Consider the following 23,694-nt stretch of genomic DNA (forward strand, 5'->3'; position numbering starts at 1 on the left):
AGAGCTGATTACCCCTTGGCTCGTTTCCTTCTACCATGGAAAAAGGTAGAAGATTATATCATTATTGCTTTCTACTTCTGACATAGCATTATCATTCGGTTCGTTGATCGTTTTTTATTTTGTCATTTGGAGATATTTTTGATTTCTTGTCTATGACACATCAACGAGTATCTATTTCTTCAAATGCGGATATTAATTTAGAAATAAAATATTATACATTTTTAATTTTCAAACAAAAACGGTTTCATGTTGAATTTTCTTTTGCGGTTGTAGAGAGAATGGACAATCGTTGGGGTAATATGCACGTTCATTCGTTAGGGGGGCTATAGCATTTTCTATAATTATGTGATAGCGAAGCAGCTTAAAACCTTCGGAGCAATTTATCTAATGTTTGGAAAAAAACGTATGACATTTGAAAATTGCCTCAGTTTATTAAATAAATTAATCAGAATTAATTATTCTGGTTTTCATGGAAATTATATGTGATTCATTAATATCGGCAAATTTAAACTTTCAAGTTACGAATGTTTTTGTCATGCGCTTCTATATTTTTAAGTTGTGCTCATACAGCTGTTTTTTCTGATATGTACGGACAGCTGTACGCTCAATTTTGAGATACATTGTAAATCCTCCGATTGAATTCTAGAAACTTAAAAACAAATGTTATCATCAATCCTCTGCCAAGAAGGAGGGTTGCTGAAGCCACCACCATTAGTGGTCTGAGCATGTAGCCTTTAGTTTTCGTGCTATGTTTATATGATGTAAATAATATGTACATTGACGACACGTATGCATTAAAAAATCTTATGTGAATAATCATTAATGAAACTTGAATTTTTCATGAATCTAATAAAGCCTAATTAATATTTAATTCCTACAAGTACGCACTTGTTGAACAGTTATCACGATTACTTTGCCGTGCAACAAATCAAACATCTAGGGGAAATGGATGTAATGTCGGCCTAAATGTCCCTAATTTGGGCCCTAACATACATTCAGCAATCGACTACATTCTCAATAGCAATATAATTTTTCAATGTTTGCATCAGCAGTCTTAGATTGGCAGATAATCGAGCCAAAAAAACCAACAACTTTGGCTTCAAGCAAAATGTTCGTGGATGACGTTTCTGCCACCGGAGTAGCTATCATGTGATAACATAAATACATCAAGATTTACAAGGTAGGAGTGGAAGACGGGAAGACCGCCACCCTAAGCAATAAATTCAGTAGATCAAAATGAGCTAGAAATTTCACATTTTGCTACGCTACATATGAATAAGCGTTCATTTATCTATGGACAAAAATTATAAAATTTTCTGATTCATCAAAAAACGGTACAAACCTATATTGTGGTGACATATAAAATCCCATGAGAATTAGAAAATTTGATCTATAGGAGTCATACTGTGTGCCCAGGGTCTCATTTTCTACACCCTAACATGTTCCGGGTACCCCCGGGGAAGTGGTCAAAATCAAATTAACTCGAAATCCATCATGCGACACGTCAAATCACATGAGACCTATAAAAAATTGTCATTGGTGGTTGAATTGAGTATGGTGGACCACGTTGGCCACTCACGGATATGTTCCGGATACCACCCGGTAGCAAAACAAAATTTATTTTATTTCGGGAATGTAAATTAGTAAGAATGGTCACATCTCACCATAGATGGATGTATCCAGGTTTTTATTCTTGGTTATAGCTAAGAGAAATCAATGTCAATTAATACTTGATTTGGAAAAACATCATTTCAGTTTCAATCAAAGTCATGTCGCAACGAGGGGGGCGACACATCTAAATCTAAAATTTAGATGCTCAATAAATCGAATAAATCTTCGAAAAATATTCTTTCATTTCTCGCATCAACTTGCATCGCGCATCATCTTTTTGCAGGAAATCTTCAAAATCGTGATAAATCTTCTTTCTATCTATTCAGCGTACGCGCAGCTAGCCACAGCAAAACACAATATTTCCTGCACCGTAGATAGAGTCGTCCCCCTCGTGTCGCAATAAAGAAGGGTGACGCTTTTTCCCCCTTCAAAAGTGGTACGTCTTTCCCCTGATTAACATGTTACATCACATGGTATCCCTAATAAAAATGTTATGGTTAATTTGCTTAACAACGTGTTCGTATCATCCAAAGCATTTGTGGAATAGTAAAATCATTTGATTTATCGTTCGCTTATGGTTATTTTTTATTATGGATATTTTCACATGTTTGAGACGGAACAAGCTTGGGTGAGAGTAGTAGGCTGTGCGTGTGATCGAACCTGACGTTTGTTTGTTTCCGTAGTTTTTTTTTATCTATAATTGTTTGCTGATCTGGCCAAAACCAGGCCCAGGAGACAATTTCTAGTTCCTCAATCCCTATTATTTGCCGCTGAGAAGCTGTTCTGAAGCCAAGAAGAACCTCCACGAGGCGTCCCATCATTCGTCCCATCATTCGCCCCACCATTCGTCCCATCATTTGTCCCATCATTCGTCCCATCATTCGTCCCATCATTCGTCCCATCATTCGTCCCATCATTCGTCCCATCATTCGTCCCATCATTCGTCCCATCATTCGTCCCATCATTCGTCCCATCATTCGTCCCATCATTCGTCCCATCATTCGTCCCATCATTCGTCCCACCATTCGTCCCATCATTCGTCCCATCATTCGTCCCATCATTCGTCCCATCATTCGTCCCATCATTCGTCCCATCATTCGTCCCATCATTCGTCCCATCATTCGTCTCATCATTCGTCCCATCATTCGTCCCATCATTTGTCCCATCATTCGTCCCATCATTCGTCCCATCATTCGCCCCATCATTCGTCCCATCATTCGTCCCATCATTCGTCCCATCATTCGTCCCATCATTCGTCCCATCATTCGTCCCATCATTCGTCCCACCATTCGTCCCATCATTCGTCCCATCATTCGTCCCATCATCATGAAAAATCGGCTACATATATCCGAACATTTGTTTATCTCAAATCGATGGAAAACATTCCGCACAACTACCATAAACCGGACTAGTTCATGCTGATCTTCGTCAAGCTTCGTCTACAATTTGGACTTCTACATCAACACATGTCAGGCAGCCTTCAGGTTCAATTAGCTAAACTTGGTGAGTTCGTTCCATTTGGTAAATTTTTATCTTTTCAAACCAGTAACGTTGAGAGATCACCTTTTTGTGGTGCGTTACTGGTATAAGATCTACCACCGAACCCTAGTCATGACAACTTCAAACTAGGGAATCATGATTTTTCAGTAATCAAAAGATGACATTTATTGCTTGTTACTTTTTATGACTTGATAATAGTACAAGACTCGGGTAGTGACCACCAGTTATGCATTTCTATATTATATATTTCAAATCAAAAATATTGTTTATGTTCATAGATTTCACGTAATCTTTTTCCCTTTGTCCTTCTCCTTTTCCTTTCCCTCTTCTCTTTTCAGAAAGCGAGTAATGGCGCTATAGTCATAAGTCATAAAAGGCTAGGACAAGAGTTAGTGCTCATGTCCCAACCGTCAGAAGAAAATGGAGCATCACTTAACCTTTCTAGATTTGGTGCTTTCAACGAGGTTGGTCGTTGAAAGCACCAAATCTAGAAAGGTTAAGTGATGCTCCATATCATTATATAATTATCAAAATTGGAACGTACGGTACGAGATGGCCACGTCCATTTATTGAATTCTGAAGCATCTTCGATTTAAACAGGCCCGATGTTTTCTGAATCATCTTGCTCCTTAAATTCTGCACAGTAGGCTTGGCCGTTTTGATATGTGTGACGCATCTTCAATGTGAAACATATATCAAATAGACAAAAAAAAATTATGGATTTATAAATATCATTTTCCAAGATGCTTTAAAGAACTGGCATTTTTACATACCTTTATCAAAAGTCACAGAAGCAGTACAGTCTTCAGAAAGAAACAGGTACCAACAAACGTCAGAAAACATCGTTCGTTCATGAAAAAGTCTTTTATTTGTTGCTCTCAAAATTAGATTGTGAAAGCCCCACCGAACAAGAAGTTTGCTTTTATTTATTGTTTTGAAGATTCAAGGTGTTCCAGAATGATAAAACCATGTTGTTAATCTTTTCTGAATTGAATATTGGTAAGAATCTTGAGGATTTCCTATATAGCTGGGTGTGGTCCCTCTTACCCCGCCGGGCGTTCTTACCCCGTCTTCCCCTATTCGACGATTTCATCGATTGGTTCGTTGGTGTTGAATATGCTGTAGGTAATTATATTCACTGCACAAAATTAATTTTAATATCACATCAAAGTGGATGCACCTCAATCGTGTCAAAAATATGGTGTAATATTACTTTCCAAAAAGGACAAAATTTTCATTAATTCAGTGCATGAACTGAAATTACGTATTAAAATTTATTTTTTGCTGTGTTCTTCACATTTCATTCCGCAGTAGATCCCGAACAACTTTATGAATGTTAAAAGAAGAGCTAAGCTGTCTTTGGAAATGTTTTTCTCCATCAAATTTCCCATTTTGCGGTGCTGGTGGTGTAGTGGTAAGCGTGATTACCTCTCACCCCAGCAGGCCTGGGTTCAATCCCAGTCGGCGCCGCCGAGATGTTCTGAGACATAACCGACAAAGTCCCCGGTTAATCAGTTGATGAGTCGATAGGTAGGGTCCAGGAGTGGGAGCTGCTTTCTTGGCGTCAGTAGCATTGGTGGTCAGCACCAAGGGGTTGGTCACTCTACACAGTGTGCCAAAATCAAACTGGGGCACATCGGGGTGCAGTCATTGACGTTGTTTGGCACCCATGGTTACAATTTTTATCTTCAAAGTTACTGGCAACTCTGAACTTTTTCTGCGCCTGCGCAGTGTGCACGTGTCAAAATTTGTTATTGACGTTGCCACTCCTAGTCAAATTATTTTCAAAACAACCGTGAATCTCCACCAAGTCTCGCCATGGATTCTCAAAATCGTTAAACCTGTGACGGCAGTCGCATCCACATTTCCTCTCATACGAAGAACAGCTGACAGCGGTATCTTGACCTAACCGAGGTTTCCGGCCATGGCTACACGAACTAGTGATGCAGCTCCCACGGCTGCGGCTGCTTCCAATGCTGCTGCTGGTCCGTCTTTTTTGACGAATTTTAGAGGAGACGGACCATCAGAAGGAACAGCAGCAGCATTGGAATCAGCCGCAGCCGTGGGAGCTGCATCGCTAATTTGTGTAGCCGTGGTCGACGCTGGAAATATTGGGCGGTCACGACAAGCGGTGCTTGAGTTTTAATCGGAAAGTCAACAACCAAACAAAATCTATACCATCCGACCATTCGAACTGCTCAAATCAGTGCTGTAAATTTTCATATCATTCGATTGAAGATGAACCACTACAACCATTCAATCAATTCTGTGTAAACGAATTCTCACATGACCATAATTTGAAGAGCCCCTTTCTCATTCGAAGCTCATTGTCACTGTCAATTGAGTCACTCAGTATCATTTGATATACGACAGTGGAGTATGGAAGAAATCCAGGAAAATGGTCCCGAACAGACAAGTCGACCCGATGTCGGATCAATGTAAGGCTAATTTAAGGTCGATGTCGACCCAATGTTGTGTTAATGTCGGGTCAATTTTGGGTTTATGTCGGGTCAATGTCGGATCAATGTCGGGTCAACATCGGGTTGGGGTTTGATAGAAGTCAGGTTGGTGTCGGGTTGGCTTAGCTTTTTCGCCGGAATGTCGACCAGAGCTCCGTTTGTGTGTAGGTTACACTCAATCGAATGATATATAGCGTTTCTCAAATGAGAATGATCCATGCCTTCGTCAAATGACTAAGCAACTGATATCACCCATTCGGAGGAGGTCTCCTTTGATAGCGAATAGCTACTTTTCTCATTTTCATCAAAAATGTTCAAATGATTTTGAGAATTTACAGCACTGCCTCGAATACATCCATGGCTGCTACATCAACCATTCCATCGTCCAACATATAATGTTGGAGGACCGTCTTGGCAAAATCTCAAATAGTTCAACAAATTTTTACTCTCGTTCCTTTTTGCACTTCCAACTAACACAATAAGAAATTATAATTACGAATCATAACATTAACTACCCAGAAAAAGGAAAATCGTTACTTTTCTCAGAAAATAAGCTGTGATCATCGCGCTGTGGTTGCACTTCATGATGACGTTCACCGCCAGGGCTACGCTCGGGTACTCGACCAATCCGGAGGACGAACTTCCCGATTTCAGCGGGAACAGTCGCACTTGCGACGGGTGGCAGCCCTTGGTGGTGAATGCAGTCAGCAGCAGATCCTCGGACGGCATACGGGTGGGTTATTGAAGAAGTGGCGAATGTGATTTTTGTTGGCCTGGGAAGCGATTGTTCTTGCTGATCGAATTGTCCTGCAGGGTGTACGGGTTGGTGGACTCTGACAAGTAGTTCAGCTTGGAAAATTGGCTGGTCCGTTTCGGGTCAGCGGTGCGTCCTTCATCAGTCCGACGTGTGTTCTGGCCGGTGTTGGTTTCCAGTTTTCCGACGGATGATACTCGGGGGGTGAAAAATTCGGTGCAAATCCATTTCCTCCGCCGGCTCCCAGAAGGATTGGTTGACTAATGATTGACGTTCGTTGTGCGGGGTCGGCCTTCCGCCAAAGATGGAAGGATTGTGTAGCAACGGAGCTCGTCCGTTGCAGGCATCCTTGGAGACGGATGCATCCAGTGTGTAGTCCCAACTGGAATCCGTGTCGTTTTTGAAAACATTGAAAAACAAAACAAAAATAAAAGCTGTTAAAATACCGGGTTGCCAAATAAGGCATTATTCACAAGCAATCAAAAGTCAGTTCAATGACTTCTTGACCCAGTCCGGTACAACTGCGGCACACTGAGGTACACTGAGAAAAAAGTTGGCGCAAAACAAGTGTGTAGAGTGACCACCCCTTGCTCAGCACGGAAAACAAGATCGACGGAAAACAAATCAAGGAAAAAAAAACCCATTTTTCTGCTGTATTTGACAATAATATATTCATGATTTATACCCGCTTCTGATGATTATATGCCATTATATTTCTAATAACTCACCATTTTAGAGATAAAAAAATGTTACTAATTTTTTATACACAATACATGCCGTTAAAATTTGTAGTTTGGAACCTGTGAAGTTTGTAAGAAATATAAAAGGGTTAGGTTTTACCTACTCAAATTTGAAGAATTAAATGATGTGCAAATTTCGACAAAAACAGCTGAGATTCGGCAATAAGGAGTGTGGATGATAGCCTCTACGCCAAGGCCGTCCTTCCAGCATGGAATATGATTTCATCAACATGTTATGACTTATTTCCGTTGTTTTATTAATTTGCGATAAATAAAATTTCAAATTGTGCTCAAAACTTTTGATTAGCAGTAGGTTGCCCCTTTCCGAAGAAAATCCCTTTCCTGACGTAAGTACACTCCCTGAGACAGCAGCAAACCATCATGAATTCTCACACCACCGTTCACACCCAGCCGGTGGGTAGTGCCAAGGCGATGAAAAATACTAAACCAACCCCCCTCCCCCTCCCCCGTTCTCCCAGCTCACATGCCATCAAGTGCATACGTGCAAGACGTAATTAGAAAAGTGCAAATGTAGCAGCAGCAAAGCAACATGGCATCGCATGCATTTTGCAGCGTGGTTTAACTAAGGCCATGATGATGGTACACTTGTGCTGTACATTTGAATGGATGGTTCACGTAGTGTGTGTGTTTGAATGCATTCATATGGAGCGGAATGAAATGGTGGCTGGTGACCAGCTTTGCTTCTTTTGAATGAACCAAATGTGCACCGTGTAGTCCTCGGGAAATAGCACTCGGTATGCAGTGAGACTATTGCCAAAAGACGACAGTGCAATTATAGTGAATAATTTATGGCACTGGAAGCTCTCGGTGACAGTATTGCACAAGTGCAGCTCGCACCGGTTACCGGAGGGAATAGCCGAAACAAAGCGCAGTATGGGAGATTGTCTTCAAATGAGCTTACGGTATGGGAAAATGCTTATTATATTACGGGGCAAAACACCTACTTGCCAAATTAAAGACCGTTAAGAAGGAACAACGATTCGTTTGATGACGGTGCATATAATTAAAAGGATTCATTATGGGTGGCACCATGCCGAGGGAATGGAATTTCATGATGAACATTACATTGTTTATACTTACGCGTGCAATTGAATAAAAAACAAATGAAAGAGAATAGAAAACGCCAGTAGATTTGTTTATTTTTCAGTAAAGTTTTATTAAACATTTCTTCACGTTACAGTTTTGTTCACCTTGTTGTTTTTTTTTTTGATTTTTCGCTTTATTTTACAAAAACAATTTTAAATGAGTTAAATGCATTCCATCTGGATGCGTTTAATTTCTGCTTAGTTTTGCATTTGCTGCAGCTTCTTTCATTAGAGTGCTTTCGTTCAATTCGAATGGCGAACATTTTTCGGTTTTTGACCTTAATCCAAAACCGTAGCTTCCACGACCATCCCGAATGGTACGCATTTGCGCCGTACGCTAGAGTAGTTTGAAATGATTTTTCTCCTTTTTCTTTTTATTCTTCGTATCATACACATTTTGCCTGTCGGAAAATAAAAGTATGAGCCTATGTTCACGATGTTCTTATTTTTTTTTTTACTTCTTTTGTTAAAACTTTTCTATTGTGAACGTTCATGTTTACACTTGTTGTGTTTTTGTTGTTGTATATTATGAGAATTTTAGTTTGCGGTTTTTGTCTTTTAATCCTATATATACACACGTATAGTTTTAATTTTTGTTTTCGTTTGTAACGAGTGAGTGAGCATGAGTACTTGCTCTTATTATCACAAAAATCAATCTAGAAAAGTCTAACAATGGAACAATCTACCTTCGGAAGGATTGAAACTCATAAAACAGAACTCCCCACTCGTTTTGGATGTACGTTTTCTCACGCCCTCACGTTGCATCACTTGGTTATGCTGAACAGTGCTTTTCCGGTCTCGGTTTGCAGTTCTTCTCTGAGGTTGCAAAATAAAATCTCATAAAATATGCAACGAAACGCTCGGCACCTATCTTTCCACCGGGGGGTGAAACGTTTCTTCAATATTCGTTTCAGTCTTCCTGCAAACTAGTTGTATAAAATTCAACGGAAAAACAAAACCATTAATCTCCATGTCTCTATCACATTTGATTACCGAGTACAACAGTGCTTTGGTTTGTCGCTTTTCTTTCTTCTTTTTTGCGTCTTTCTTCGGCTGGATCGAATTTCATTCTCCACGACTTTTTATCCGGAAGGGGTGATGGCTGTTAAAATGGCAACAAAATGAACAGCGTAACGTTGGCACACGCGTTTATTCATTTGGAACGTATCATTATCACTGAGTGGATGCAATATTCTGTAATGATAATTAGCTATTTCAAACGGTTTGTGAAGTTTAAGAATCCAAATTTCAAACATTCAACAATTCAACAATTACTAGATTTCAGCGATGATCCTAGATTAAAGATTAAAACATCACATCAGATATTGGTGCACAGTGGTCCGGAAGGGTGATGTCATAAAGAACAAGATGCCAAAATAATATAATATTTTCCAAACATTTCAAACCTATACCAACAAATGTCATAAAACACAGCTTTTTCCACAAAAAAAAAATCCTTCGATTTGTAGTTTTTTAAATAAAAAGTTCGGGGGTTACAAGGTGTTTCAGAGCCATAAATCATATTGTTAATCTATTCTGTGTTGAAAATTTGCATGAACCTTGAGAATTCCATAAAGAACTGGCTGTAGTCCATCTAACCCGCCGGGCGTTCTTACCCCGTTTTTACCCTTCTTCATACACTTTAGCCATCATCGGTTGTGTAAACAATCAATTAACCACAGTCTAAGTTATGTACTGTTTATTTACAATAATGTTCGAAATAGTGTAATTCACAAGCGAAGTTACTGACGACTAACTGGTAAAGAAATAAATTAAAATAATGTGGTTCACAGTGATAGAAATTTCTTGGAAGCTTGTGCCATCAGCCCCCCGATGGTCTAGTATTTTTGTTTTGATTTGAACAAAGTTGATTTTGTGTGCAATAATCTTTGACAGTGTGCAAAGAGTGTATCATTTTGTCATTTTTTCATGCATTTCAGTTTTGAGTAGAGTGAAAGAGATAGAACCAAAACATTCTAGAACATTTGGTGGAAATGCTAGTACATTTCAGTAGAAGTGTTGCCATATGGTACACTGAAAAATTACAATAGCAGGTTCGTCACCAAAGCAAAGTCGGAGATCAAATTGAAATTGAAATTTGATGTTATGATGTCGCTGATAATGATTAATCAGGTTGCTGTCGTTAAAATATCTAAATTGAAAGCAAAACAATCTTCCTGTGACACCATATTGAAAACTAATTCTGCTATCAGAGAGTTTAAACTGAAAATACAATTTTAAGTACATTTATGCTGCTGATAACAATACGAGAATTCAATTTTATGTTCTGCTAAGACAATGATAACAAACTGCAACCACATATTTTTGAAGAGCAAATGTACGGTAAAATGAAAATAAATTTTGCTATCAAAATTATCAACTGAGGAAAGTGAATCTCATTTATGATTTCAGTTTGATGTTGGTATCAACATTTGATTTCAATTTTTTGGCAGTTTGATGGTGAACTTTGCTCAGGCAGCAACTTCATTTCCTTAACCTTTACAGTTTGACTCTTTATTTCCTGGGACATTGGTTGTAATACTCAGTGGCATTCATTAGATTATAAATTTATGCACATAGCAATAAACAATCTGAGTGTCAAATTGCTAATACTAAACAATATTGCGAGTCCTTCCCGTGGAGAACAACGCCCATAGTTATTTAGCTATCTATGAAACGTGTGAGATCTATGAACACTAGGGTGGTTCAAAATATCGATTCCAAATCAGGTCCTGATTATTCTCCCCAAATTTTAGCTTATTTGGTTGCGATCTCATACGGCAAGTTTATATGAAGTTTATATGGGATTTACTACTTTCGCCATAACACTATAACCATAAGCTGTATAGGCTAGGACAAGAGTTAGTGCTCATGTCCTGACCATTAGAGGAAAATACAGCATGCTTCCGATGACCAACTATTTATAAATATCAAAACATCGAGACGTACGATACAAAATGTCCAAGTTTCATTATTTTATTGGATTCTGAAACATCGTGTTTAAGATTTAAGATTTATCTCTTTGTCTGTATCTTGGAATCAATTTGATCCCGGGGCGCTTTGAGAAGCTGTAACTTTAAATGTTCTAATACTTTCGTAGCTAGGTGTGTCCACTAGAAATATTTAATACCCAGAATATATCATGGAAACATTTCATTGAACATGTTTTTGTCTGTACACTGGGAGCAATCGGTCCCCAAATTAAATTAATCAAATCTTTATGAAATTACAATGGATTTTTTAAATTTTTCATATTTTGTAAAGAAGATTTAGTGGTCTTTAAGTTAAAACTATCAAACTTTTTTTTAGGGTGGGTCTCTCATTGGGAGGGGTCATTGTAAAAATGTACCCATGAAGTGAGATATTTCGATGAGAGATGTTTGTATCACGAGATCTGAACCATATAGGATGCTATTTCCCTCGGCAAAGATGATCAGGAATAATTACATGGATTACCCTAGGTCTAGTGTATCTGCACAACTTTGCCAAAGACAGAAATCTTCAATCTAGTCAAGATGTAAAGTTAAAGCAAATTAAAAATTAATGGCACACTAGCACTAGGTGAGTGAATTCTGAGCTGAAAGGTTTTCCCTAGAATAGGTCTAGTTCATCTGATCAGTTTTGCCGAAATCAGGAAACTTCTATCTAGTCAAGATGTTAAGTTTAAGCAAATAAAAATAAAAAATGGAATATAGCGCTAGCTAACCTGTATATCCTAGAAAAGGTCTCGTCCATTTGAACAATTTTACCAAAGACAGTAACGTTAGATCTAGTCAAAATGTCGAATCAAAGCAAATTAAAAATGAATGGCATACTAGCACTGCTTGGTGAGTAAATTCTGAACTGAACTGTTTGCCCATAAAAATGAACCTACTATATAGTCAAGATGTTAATTTAAAGTACGTTTAATATGAATGGCACACTAGCACCGCTGAACTGAAACTGAAGCTGAATTATGTTTAGGTTAGAACAGGTATAGTTCATCTGAACAACTTTGCCATAGACAAGAACCATCCATGTGCGCAGGATCTGTAGATATAAGATAGCGTAACTTTATTAATTAAGAATCAGCACCATCTTGCAGGCATGTATAAACACAACACTACACTGCGTACTGCCTTTTTTACACACCATTAAGTAGAGATGAACCAGCCTAAGGCTGAAAGTCTCGTTAATAAAGGAAAAAAAAAAAAAAAAAAAAAAAAACACCATTAAGAGCATTGAGTTCTACACTCCGTGGGACGAAATCAAAAATAGTGGGACATGGCTATTTGCGATGAAACTTCTTAGTGTAGCATTTTGATTTCTTTTAGAATGAGTCTTCTTTTTTTGAGTACTTTAATTGACAAGTGAACACTTTTGATTAAGAGGGGTATACACTAGGATAAAAAAAAATAACTTTTTTATGTCTTGTTGAAATTGATGAATATCTATGGAAACCTGGTAGATGAAGTCATTTCAAGAAACTTTGTACAAGACGTCCATTTTATATCTCTCAAGTGGACGAAGTTATAGGGTGAAACTGGAATACTAACGCTAGTACCCCTTTAGAAACCGTGCTTTACCATAACTTTTTAGTTTGAATTTTTCAATTTTTTCAATGTTCTACAAGGTTTTCAGTGCTAAATTCAAACTAAAAATTTATGGTAAAAAACGGTTTTTAAGTGGGTACTACCGTAAGTACTCAATTTTCACCCTATAACTTCCTCTACTTGAGGGATGGGAAATTGACGTCTTGGACAAAGTTCCTTTAAATGTCTTCATCTACAATGTTCTCATAGATGATCATCAATTTGAACAAGACATAAAAAAGTTATTTTTTCTCTTAGTAAAAGCAAAAAAATTTACCACTGCAATAAAGTATTCAAAAATTGAAGAAACATTCTAGAAGACATTAAAATGCTACATTCAATAGTTTCGTCGCAAATGGCCGTGTCCCTCTTTTTTTGATTTCGTCCCACGTGTACGTGTATAACTTTTTACAACGGTGTATGATGCTTCGGCAAACATCAAAGCCGGGTGTTCCTGCCATGCGGCAAACACCGGAGCTGAGTGTTTTCGATTTCGGAAAATACGTCTGCTGCTCGTAGCAAATTTCTTTGGGCGACTTTTGAAAGATTATCGTCTTACACGAGGTAGCTCTTATACACCTTTATGTGATGTTTACATCTATGCTCGTTTGCCAGCGCTAGTGTACTAGGAATGGGTTTGAAAGCAGTCAGTGTAATGTAAACAGGGCGTCAGTATCTACCAGCATGAGATTTCAGGGGCAACTGAAATTCGTGCCAGTTGGTTGAGCTGGAGGAGCTAGGGAACTATCATAAGTGTAAACACCCCAGTAGCATCATCTACTTTATAAGCGCTGATAGACGAGTGGTCAAAGCATTGGTCTCATAATGCCAATGTCCATAGTTCAATTCCAGTATGTGTCCCCATTCATTATTTTTTACAAGGTAAATCTATGAAATTAATTTCGATATCTTTCGGTTAAAAAGCATGAAGCAATCGTATGCATCTTGTGAGCTCTAGGAATTATCTACCAGGATTATTAAAAATACACGACTCACCCACTTCCGCAGACCGTGTGATGTTGCCGTTCACCCACTGGTATTTCTTTGCTTTATATTAACTAATTAAGCTGACTGTTTAATGCGATTAGAGTCGATCTAATAATGATAACTTATCTCCATATAAAAACAGCTCAACTGATTGAATCATAGTCGAGATATATGGGGTGTAATATATATGCTGGTTCACTAGCTCAACCAGCTCTACTAACTAGCAAGAAATTTAAGTTGCTCATGAAATCTCATGCTGGAGATGCTGACGCCCTGTTTACATTATGTTGACTACTTTTTAGTACAGTTCCAGTACACTAGAGCTAGCAAACCAGCACAGATGTTAACACCACACAACAATTTTGGTTTTATGAGGGTTCTATAGACCATGCATTGGACATGTAAAACGCTTTAAAACCTTGATAAAACATGCAATGTTACTTGAGTATCCTGCATGCAACAAGCATGTCTTCTGAAAATTTCGATTCAATCGAAAACACTCGGCTCCGGTGTTTACCGAAGTCAGAAATACACGGCTTCGGTACACTGGTGCAACAAATTATAAAAACTGCCACCCGTTCAGCAAAAATGGTTCGGTGTTTTTACCATGGCTGCCATCTTATATGAAAATTATGATATACACTATCAAGAGTTAAGTTATCCAAAAGGTCTTCAACTTGTATTCCTGAGCGGCGCCGGTAGTGTAGTGGTAAGCGTGATTATCTCTCACCCCAGCAGGCCTGGGTTCAATCCCAGTTGGCGCCGCCGGGATGTTCTGAGGCATAACATCCCTCATCACGCCTTCCTTCGGAAGGGAAGTAAAGCCGTTGGTCCCCGGTTCATGAGTTGATGGGTCGATAGGTAGGGTCCAGGTGTGGGAGTGTCTTTCCTGGCATCGGTAGCATTGGTGCTCTGTACGGACAATAAGATCGACGGAAAACAAATCAAGAAAAAAAAAACTTCAATTTAATATACTTTGCATAACATTTGCCGTAGCAAAAATCCATCGAAATTTCGCAGCTCTTTTTATAAAGCCCAAATTCCTGTTACCTTTGGCAGTAATGCTCGACTAATGATCTCTGAATGAAAGCTTTGATAACTTCAAGATCCTTCACCACACTAATTCTCTCGATCGTGGAACCGCATATCTCATAAATCCAGTGAATTTGGAAATATCTTTCGAGTAAAGGAGATGACACTACACTTTTGTACGCTGATTGTCAGTTGATTCACAAAACATCAGCTTAATTAACGTCTGTAGTTCCCGGCAATCCCTAATGGACTTGGCGATAATAAAGATCTTAATGTCGTCAACATATACAATTCTACACCCCGGTGTCTACTCTTACACAAACATCGTTGAAAAATATTGAGAACAGTAATGGTCCTTGATTAGTTCATTGGGGAACGCCTGAACTGTTAGAGAAGATGTAGGACTGCGATGATCCAAGCTTGACAGTGAGTCGTCTGTTCACCAAATAAGATTCCAGCCAGTGAAGCAGCTCCTGGTCGACTGATCTTTGTTTTCCCTCTGTTCGGGACCTAACACCACAGTGACCAGTAATTGGATCTATTGTAGTACATCCCGTGTCCTGTATTACTCCATCACTATTGAGAAATGATGAAGTATTTGATTGTTGTCATTCTTGCATTTACACACCGATAATGTCCATGCATTAGAACCCTAGTCTTAACCACTTCAAACTAGGGAACAACAAATAGAAGATTAGGAATCGCATAGATGAAGACTAACTAACTCATTTTTTCCTTGTTTCAAGATCCTCCTCTGTGGATAAAGCCGAGTCTTATCAATATCAACAAGGCATAACAAGTATCAAGTACTAAGATGTGTTCTTTTGATTACTGAAAAATCCTGTTCCCCTAGTTTGAAGTAGTCAGGACTAGGAATCTGTGGTAGATCTTACATCCAGTACCGTACCACGAAAAGGTGATCTACCCACGTTACGGGGCAACGACTGATCTTAGCCAGCAGTAGATAATGATCTACACAGTCAAAAGCTACTTTGAGGTTTGTGTAGACTGTGTCAGTGAGTCAGAGTGAATGAATTCCTGCCTCAAGTGGAAGACCCGAAGAGAACATACCGACACACAACACGAAAACAACAATTCAACTGATACTCTAGAAGTCTTTAGATCCCTAGAGAAGCAAGAAAGATCATCAAAGGAGTACACAATATGGACAAAATATGCAAGAGCTCTTAACGTAAATCTTTCGTAGCTTATCAGTAGTTTACTTAAGATAAGAGATTTCGAGTTTTTATCTTCGTCGTATTTATTGAACCGATGACTGAATCAAGGTGCATTTTAAATTTTTCATTCTGGATCACCGTTGAATTGCGGAGTTTTACAATCAGCTTTCACCTTTTTTAAAATGAAGATCAAATTTTCGCGAAAAGATGGATAAAAAATCTGCATCTCGAGATTTGAAAACAAATAGCTCATCAGCAAGTGGCTTCCCGAAGGTCAAACTCCTGGATATCAGGCTTCCAACGTTCAGCGGGAACATTTGAGAATGGGTCCCCTTCCCAGGCATGGAAAATCATTTGCATTCATTTCATACATTCATTTACATTCATTTGCCTCCAACTTTTTTCATCAACAGTATTCCGCAAAATGATGTATAAAGCTTTTGTAGGTTTTGTTATTAGCTACAAGTTTTGCTCATAACTCAAATATGTATCTCTTAGGCATCACGAACTAGAGCGGGCAGAAGTTGTTACTGTTTTTCAGTTAATGTAAAATAGATTCACTGAAAAACAGTAGTGGCTTCTGTTCGCTCTGCTTCGTCATGCATAAGAGATACGGATTTGACTTGTTAACAAAAATTGTAGTTAATAATAAAACCTACAAATGCTTTATACATCATTTTGCTAAGTGCTGTTGAAAAAAAAAGTTAAAGGCAAATGAATGTAAATGAATACACGAAATGAATGCAAATGATTTTCCATGCCTGCACCTTCCGTGATAGTTTTCGTAGCCTCATCGATTCCAACACCCAGCTGTTGGAGATGCATAAATTTAGCTATCTGCGATCATCTTTGTCTTGTGATGCACTGCAGGCGATAAGTTTAGTGGAGCTTTCTGCCGCTAATTACAGTGTAGTATGGGATGCGTTGTTAACCCGCTACGAGAACAAAAAGCTAATAGTGAAAACCTACCTCGAAGCACTTTTCGCTGTAGAAGGACTGAGGAAGGAGAGCTACAGTGGATTCAATCACCTCATTAGTGAATTTGAGAAGAATCTTCAAATGTTGAAGAAAATTGGCAAAAACACAGCGGATTGGAGTACAATATTGGCGCACATGGTATGCAGTCGCCTGAATGCTGCTACCTTGAGAATTTGGGAGACTCATCATAACTCCAATGAAGTCCCGATTTATAAGAACCTCGTCGATTTTCTACGGAGTCATTGTTCCGTGCTCCGGTCAGTAGCTCCAACGAAATACAATCGCGAAGATCATCGATCATCGAAGCCAGCAGTATGCCACGCTACCATCAAATCAATTGGAAGATGGCCTTCTGCAATGAGACATGGCATTCTGCATTTCATGCGGATGAAGGTTGCTGAGAGGAATGCAGCCGTCATGAAAGGAAAGCTGTGCCGGAATTGCCTCAATCTTGGGCATTACGTGGGGACCGGTGAGCGAGGAGTATGTTGCCATTGCCACCAAAAGCATCATTCTATGTTGCATAGTGGAGCAACACGATTCTCCGTTCCAAACTCGCAGTCAATAGCTTCGATGCAATCCCGACAGCAGCAACAATCACAAGTCAGATCAGCACAACCGAACCAACAGACACACATTTCCAACACTGCCACCGCTGCTAACTCGCACACACAATCAGCAACAGAACAAGCCAACATTAGCCAAAACTTCGTTGCACTTCCCATCACTCCTACACAAAACATACTCCTATCAACAGCACTTATCATAATCCAGGATCGATTTGCGAATTCGATGCTGGCACGAGCATTATTGTTCATTATGTTATCAGCATTGTATGATAACCAAGGGCTTCTCGAACAAGTTAAAGTTCCAAGAAAGTCCATCATACCTGTCGGTACAAGGCATTGGACCCTCCCAATCGATTTCTACCAAAATAGCTACAGCTCTAGTAGGTCCTCAATTCAACCATGCCTTGCCGTATGTTGAAGAGATGCAGTTTCATGTCTTGCCGAAGCTGACTGTATCCTTACCCACTGCTGCCATCGATCCATCAAAATGGAATCTTCCTCAATCAATGTTCCTTGCTGATCCACATTTCTACGAGCCAGGTCCAATTGACTTAATCATAGGAGCGGAATACTATATGGACCTGCTGTGTAACGAGCGGCAAAAGGGATCATATTTTTGAATGAAGCTCAAGTTTGGAATGAATCAAAAAATAATAGCAACACAAAAATAATATGCAGTGATAAACATCGGTTGATGATTTGGATTGAATCATTTTTCGAAATCAAGAACCAATATATGTAGTGTTAATATCCCTAATGTCAGCCTAAGTGTCCCTAATATTGGCCGAAGGAAAGCATTTGCTGCCAATTTTTCATTAGCCATCAAAAAAATCCATTCAAAGTGTTGGTTGGTAATGCTATCTAACGTGAAGCTTTAGTGTGATAATTTATTAGCTAGAAAATGGTCTTAGCAGAGGGTAGGTAGACAGTTCCGTTAGAGCACGGCAGTATGAAAATTGAATAGAAGTTGAAAATGAGCGAAGGGCCATTAATGCCACAGTACAAGTCAAACGCACACTTCTTTGCCTAACCCGTGCGATGTACGTGGATATATGAAGTAGGGGAAATGTAGGTAATGTCGACCTACATGTCCCTAATTTGGGCCCATCGCTAAAAGTCTGTTATTTATCAATTTTATCTAGATGAACGCGTTATTGGGACGTTACTAATGGATATTTTTGGTTGCAATTGAAAATTTAGTTGATTGCTGAATTTATGTATGGGCCCAACTTAGGGACACTTAGGCCGACATTACCTGCATTTCCCCTATGTCTTCAAATCTACAGGCAAAAAAGTGTGCGCTTGACTTTGCTCATATACTGTCTGCGGCTGTAGAATAGTTCAGATGACGCATTGTTCTAAGAAAATTTAAAGAACAGGAGATTTAACGATGGGCCCAATCTTTAGATCGATAGGCCATCATTTGAAAATTTAAATAGGGAGAGTGGACTGTTTATCGATATAGTTTTTCCACTTACTTGCTACGGAAAATCCCAGCATGGTGATATAGTTCTACTTATTTTAGGGAGCACCCTTCCAGACCTCTGTGCATCACAATTCTTTCAAAACAATTGCTCCGATCACGCAGTGTGCACTGGTTTCAATCCTGATCATCTTTTTGATATGGATAAATGCTAAAACATTTCCCTATTCTTTTGATTTCATGACGTTTTTTGCTCCATGATAGCAAAGTTTATTGAAGTTTCGACTCTAGCCAACCAGCACTGCGCTCCGAAAAACACCGCTGATTTTCATTTTCTTTGGGAAAATATATGAATTTCCACCACCCCTCGAGATATGAAGAAGTGGAAAATGCAATGCCTTTCATGCCGATTCTCCGCTGGGAGAGTGTGTTTTTGTGCACTCCGAGACGACCGGGAGATTCAAACTTTTGCTCCATCCTTTTACGAGCGCGCTCCATTTCCCGTGCGCCGGCAGTATGATTTGTTTGTCATGTGCCGTCTCCGTTGCTCTTCTTGGTCTCACTGAGTGATTTCATTCTATTTTTTTTTCTTCAGAGCTGCAATCAGCCTGGTTGAAGTTTCGATAAAACATAACTCTCGTTGAACGAGGGAACGGATGGTGACGGCAACCGGCGACGATGAAAAAATTGGATATCTAAACTTACATTTAATATTTACAAATTGATTCTTAAATAATAGTTTTGATTTATTTGTGTACAGTTTCGCCGTTGAAATTGTTTTCTGCTCATGTTTCCCTTTTTCCTGATTTTTCGTTTTCCGTTTGGCAATGTTGATTTTTCTTCCTTTATTTGCCGAGTTGTGTTTATCTTTTGTGCCTTTGTTTTGATATATGCTCAAGAGGGAACAAACAAAATCAAATGGATTTTATTTCGGTTGGATGGCAGCAGATTTTACTATGCTCATATATTTTTCTAGCCTTTTGATTGGCTCGTAACAGCTACAGGAATACGAACAAAATAAATGCCGCTGGCTTAGAAAATGCATTTTCTGGGGAAAAATAATTTAAGCAAAATAACTCATCCATAGAGTTTGACCGATGGGAATTTATTCGCTGACAAAAGCCTCATTTTTAGTTATACAGGTCGGTTGCCTGCCGAGAACAATTGTTGCAATCAAATGTTGGTTTGTATTGATTTCGGATGAAAGTTTGCTACCGGGAAATCTCAGTGATTGTTCGGCATTGTTTCGATTTCGAATATTTTATTTATTGTATCTTGATCGGATAAATTATGTGCTTTTGTTTGAAATTTTTCGTCAAAGCTTGTGTGCTGTTGCATCAGAATCCAGTCCAGATCATTCAGCGCAAAATCTATAGCATTTTTGAGATTTTTTTTTTCAATTCAATTCGGTTTGACGCATGCCTATTCTGCAAATTGCTACAATAACAATCTTTATTGCCACCCCCAATGAAGCTAGCGTTCATCGAAAACATGAACAAGCAATAACCCATCATTTGATTGCATCAGGTGCGTTCATCGCGTTAATCAAGCTCGCAGAAAATATGCTCTATAACCAATTCAGCTAATGAATTCACGCAACCAGTGTATGTAAACAACCTACATTCCGTTTAGATTTTTTTTTTTATTTTTCGAAAATGGAAGAGAGCACCAAAAGGATTACTTGTTCTATTTAGTAGTATGACTGTTCCAGTTTCATTTAAATCTTCTTGCTCTTATCCGCTACTTATACGCTAAAGATCTCACCGCCTAGGTGTGTTTTTTCTTCTTTTACTATTGTATTGTTTGTTTTCATTAGCTAAGACAAATTTTACACGCTAATATTCGTTTAGTACTCACTTCCTTCTTGATATCTACACTGTTCCGAATGTACGTAAAAAAACATATAATAACTATATCATTTAACTACACCTACACACGACGACGAGTGATGACGACCCTCTCTCGGTACTGTCATCACCAGAGTACAAAAACCGGATAACAAAGCTCGAACCGAAAGAGTTACCCTTAACTAACGTCATCGTCCTCAATTTGTATTTTTGGTTCGTAAATATTGACTAACTTATCAAAACGTGGACCCCATGCGGTTAAAAAGCTATACTCATGGGGTTCATCATCAGTACCTGGAGAAGGGAAGGAACGGTTGTAGGAGATCAATTCAAATCGGACCATCAACGTTGCTGGTTTTAGGACTTTAGTATTGTGATCGACTCGGTTGGGAGAAAGGTGATGGATTTGGGTGATTTTTTAGATTTACCTGACTGTAAGGAACTTAGTGAGCCAGACGTACTCCCACAACCTTCGTAGGCGTAATTTCGCAGGTCGTCGAAGGGCCCGGATGCGGGATCGACGTCCACCCTTCGTTTGCGATCGTCCAGGAACACGTCGACCTTGGTGAGGACCTGGTCGGACACGACGGCAATATCGGGACCTGGGTGATGGCATAGGAAGCCGCTTTTTAAGTTGGTACGTACAGATATCGGGGAGGTATTTTGGGATTCCAAGCCATGCGAGATTTTAGGGGATATGGAATGATCGAAACAAGAAAATGACAGGTCGAGAGATAAATGAGAGAATGAAAAACGAAACGGAAAAATAACAAAAAGATTCCAGTGAATCTCCCATTTCGGTGTTGGTGGATCTCAAGAATACTTACGTACGGGAGGTGCCTTGTGCTGCACCAGTTCCGGCAGCGGTCCTATGGGAATCTTGAGGGTTTTCATATCGAACGCGGTCATGTCGTTTTCGCCGCCACCTTCGTCACAGTAGTTGATGATGTTTTCACGGATGTCGTCCTTCGTTGCAGGTTTCTTGTTGAAGTTGGCCGATCGGCGGCGGGAACAGGAAAAATAAAGGAATAATAGAACTGTACGAATTGAAAAAAAAAACAACAACAACAGCTTTAGTTTGATCATTTCGAGAGAGGATTTTCAAAGCTACTTACTGATAATCAGCAAAAGACATGTGATTACAGCAGCCAAGGCACTTGTGCTGAATTTCAACGCTTGCCGTTCCTTGAGGAACTCGCAGCTTTCGCCCCAGTATGAGTCCGGACAGATGCACTTGTACTTGAACCGGGGCTCCTGGTTGATGCAGGTTCCTCCGTTCAGACACGGATAGTCCAGACACTCGTTCCGATCGATGCAGGTTTTGCCCTCCGGTGAGATCATCATGCCGTCACCGCAACTGTCAAACGGAAGATTGGTGGTTAGATATATGCTATTCTAATCTTTGTGAGTAGAGGCTCGGAAAGATAGGTACAAACTTCTATTTCATTGTTGAATTTGTGCCCTGAGGTCTCGGCTGGTACACGATGATTCTATTTATGAATTTTGACGTAGGACTATACTGGGGGTCACATTTAAAAAAAATCAAAATTCATACATGCAATGGAAAATCCCAAACACGGACGTAGCGATAGAGCGCAAATCGAACATACGACACAAAGCGAGCTCACCGCTCGGTTGACCGGTCACCATTTCACCAATGAATCGATGGGAGGAGAAAAGCAGCGGTAATAAAATCGCTTGTCATATCGTTTTCTTCGTCATTTATTTTCAAGCAACGGACGGATAAGCGTCGGACACGACATATGAGTGGAACAGCACGCATCGCACCAATACGAAGACGACGACTTCCCGCAAAAGGCAGTATGACTGGGCCACCGTCATCCGATCGGCATCGAGTTGCACTGATGTGAAAGAGTCAAGTAGCGCTAGTTGTTCTTTCACAACAATCCAATTCAATGCTGGTCGGAGCACGTCTTGGTCTGGTGTGAATGCTGGTAAATACTTGCAACTAGGAACGCTCTGACGAAAAATACTCCAAAAGGGAGGGGCCTTAGCTATTCTGCAAGTATATAACAGACTGTAATTCAGTGAACGTGATCAGTTGTTCCATTAGTTGTGGGGACAGACGTCACAATTAATTTGAAATACCTAGAAAGTGGACGCGGACATCCGAATGAGAAGCATTACCAACGACATGCTTCGAACGTTACACAGCTGAGTTTGACTACAATGTTCACCTGCGCAGTGAGATATCAAAGCGCACCAGTTTGTTCACTTCGATCCAAAATAGCAGTTTCGTTTACGATGAGGATGGTCATCACAAATTTGGGAGGACCCTGAAGGACGTGGACATCGGTGGCTCTCTGAGTAGCTTCACCATCTTTCGGACGTTCCACTGCAGTCGTTCCGTTAGACTGACTACAACATTGATCACCTGCAACATTTCAACCGCTGTGCGATGGTGTAAGCACGGCATTCCGAAAGCACCAGCTTGTAAATCTTTTGGATCCCAAATAGCCTTTTTGAGGTACTACATTTTTTCGCTATAGTATTTCTTTTAAGATCTCTAGATGGTGGGTAAAACAGGTTCACAAAATTGAAATATTTTTTAACCATTGAGAGAAATAACAGCAAAGAATCATCAATCAATGTCAATAGCGGAAAATCTCTATCAGCTTTGGGTCATTGAGTATCGGATTAAAAGAACTAAAGGCTCAACATATTTGTTCCGTCCTGTAGTGACCCCATGCTATCCGCACATATGTTGCATCAACTATTCTGTAATATATGGGACACCGCGACTTTTCCGGCCGACTGGATGCAGGGCATCTTAGTGAATGTCCCAAAGAAGGGGGATCTGACTGTGTGCGGCAATTGGCGAGGCATCATGTTACTGTGTATTCTTCTCAAAGTTCTGTGCAAAGTTATCCTGAATCGGATACAGGAGAAGATCGACGCGACTCTCCGACGGCAGCAGG

General features: G+C 39.6%; 1 protein-coding gene across 5 annotated transcripts in view; it reads right to left on the minus strand.

Moving 5' to 3' along the window:
• Positions 1 to 18,730: 18,730 nt before the first annotated feature.
• Positions 18,731 to 23,694, minus strand: part of LOC135710239 (neural-cadherin-like) — a 1,396,020-nt gene continuing 1,391,056 nt past the window's right edge. For 2 of the 5 annotated variants that reach the window (XM_065232757.1, XM_065232756.1), the window contains 4 exons: positions 21,871 to 22,112; positions 21,583 to 21,792; positions 21,184 to 21,357; positions 18,731 to 21,049 (listed from right to left, as the gene is read on the minus strand). In XM_065232757.1, coding sequence (XP_065088829.1) covers positions 20,934 to 21,049; positions 21,184 to 21,357; positions 21,583 to 21,792; positions 21,871 to 22,112 — 742 coding nt within the window. In that variant the 3' untranslated portion in view covers positions 18,731 to 20,933. Of the gene's footprint in view, positions 21,050 to 21,110; positions 21,381 to 21,582; positions 21,793 to 21,870; positions 22,113 to 23,694 lie in introns of those variants that run through there. The other 3 variants (XM_065232759.1, XM_065232760.1, XM_065232758.1) reach the window with 3 other exon arrangements.

This window comes from Ochlerotatus camptorhynchus, unplaced genomic scaffold, assembly GCF_037179485.1.
Source record: "Ochlerotatus camptorhynchus isolate MF236.1 unplaced genomic scaffold, CSIRO-AGI_Acam_v1.1 ptg000372l, whole genome shotgun sequence".
Taxonomy (NCBI): domain Eukaryota; kingdom Metazoa; phylum Arthropoda; class Insecta; order Diptera; family Culicidae; genus Ochlerotatus; species Ochlerotatus camptorhynchus.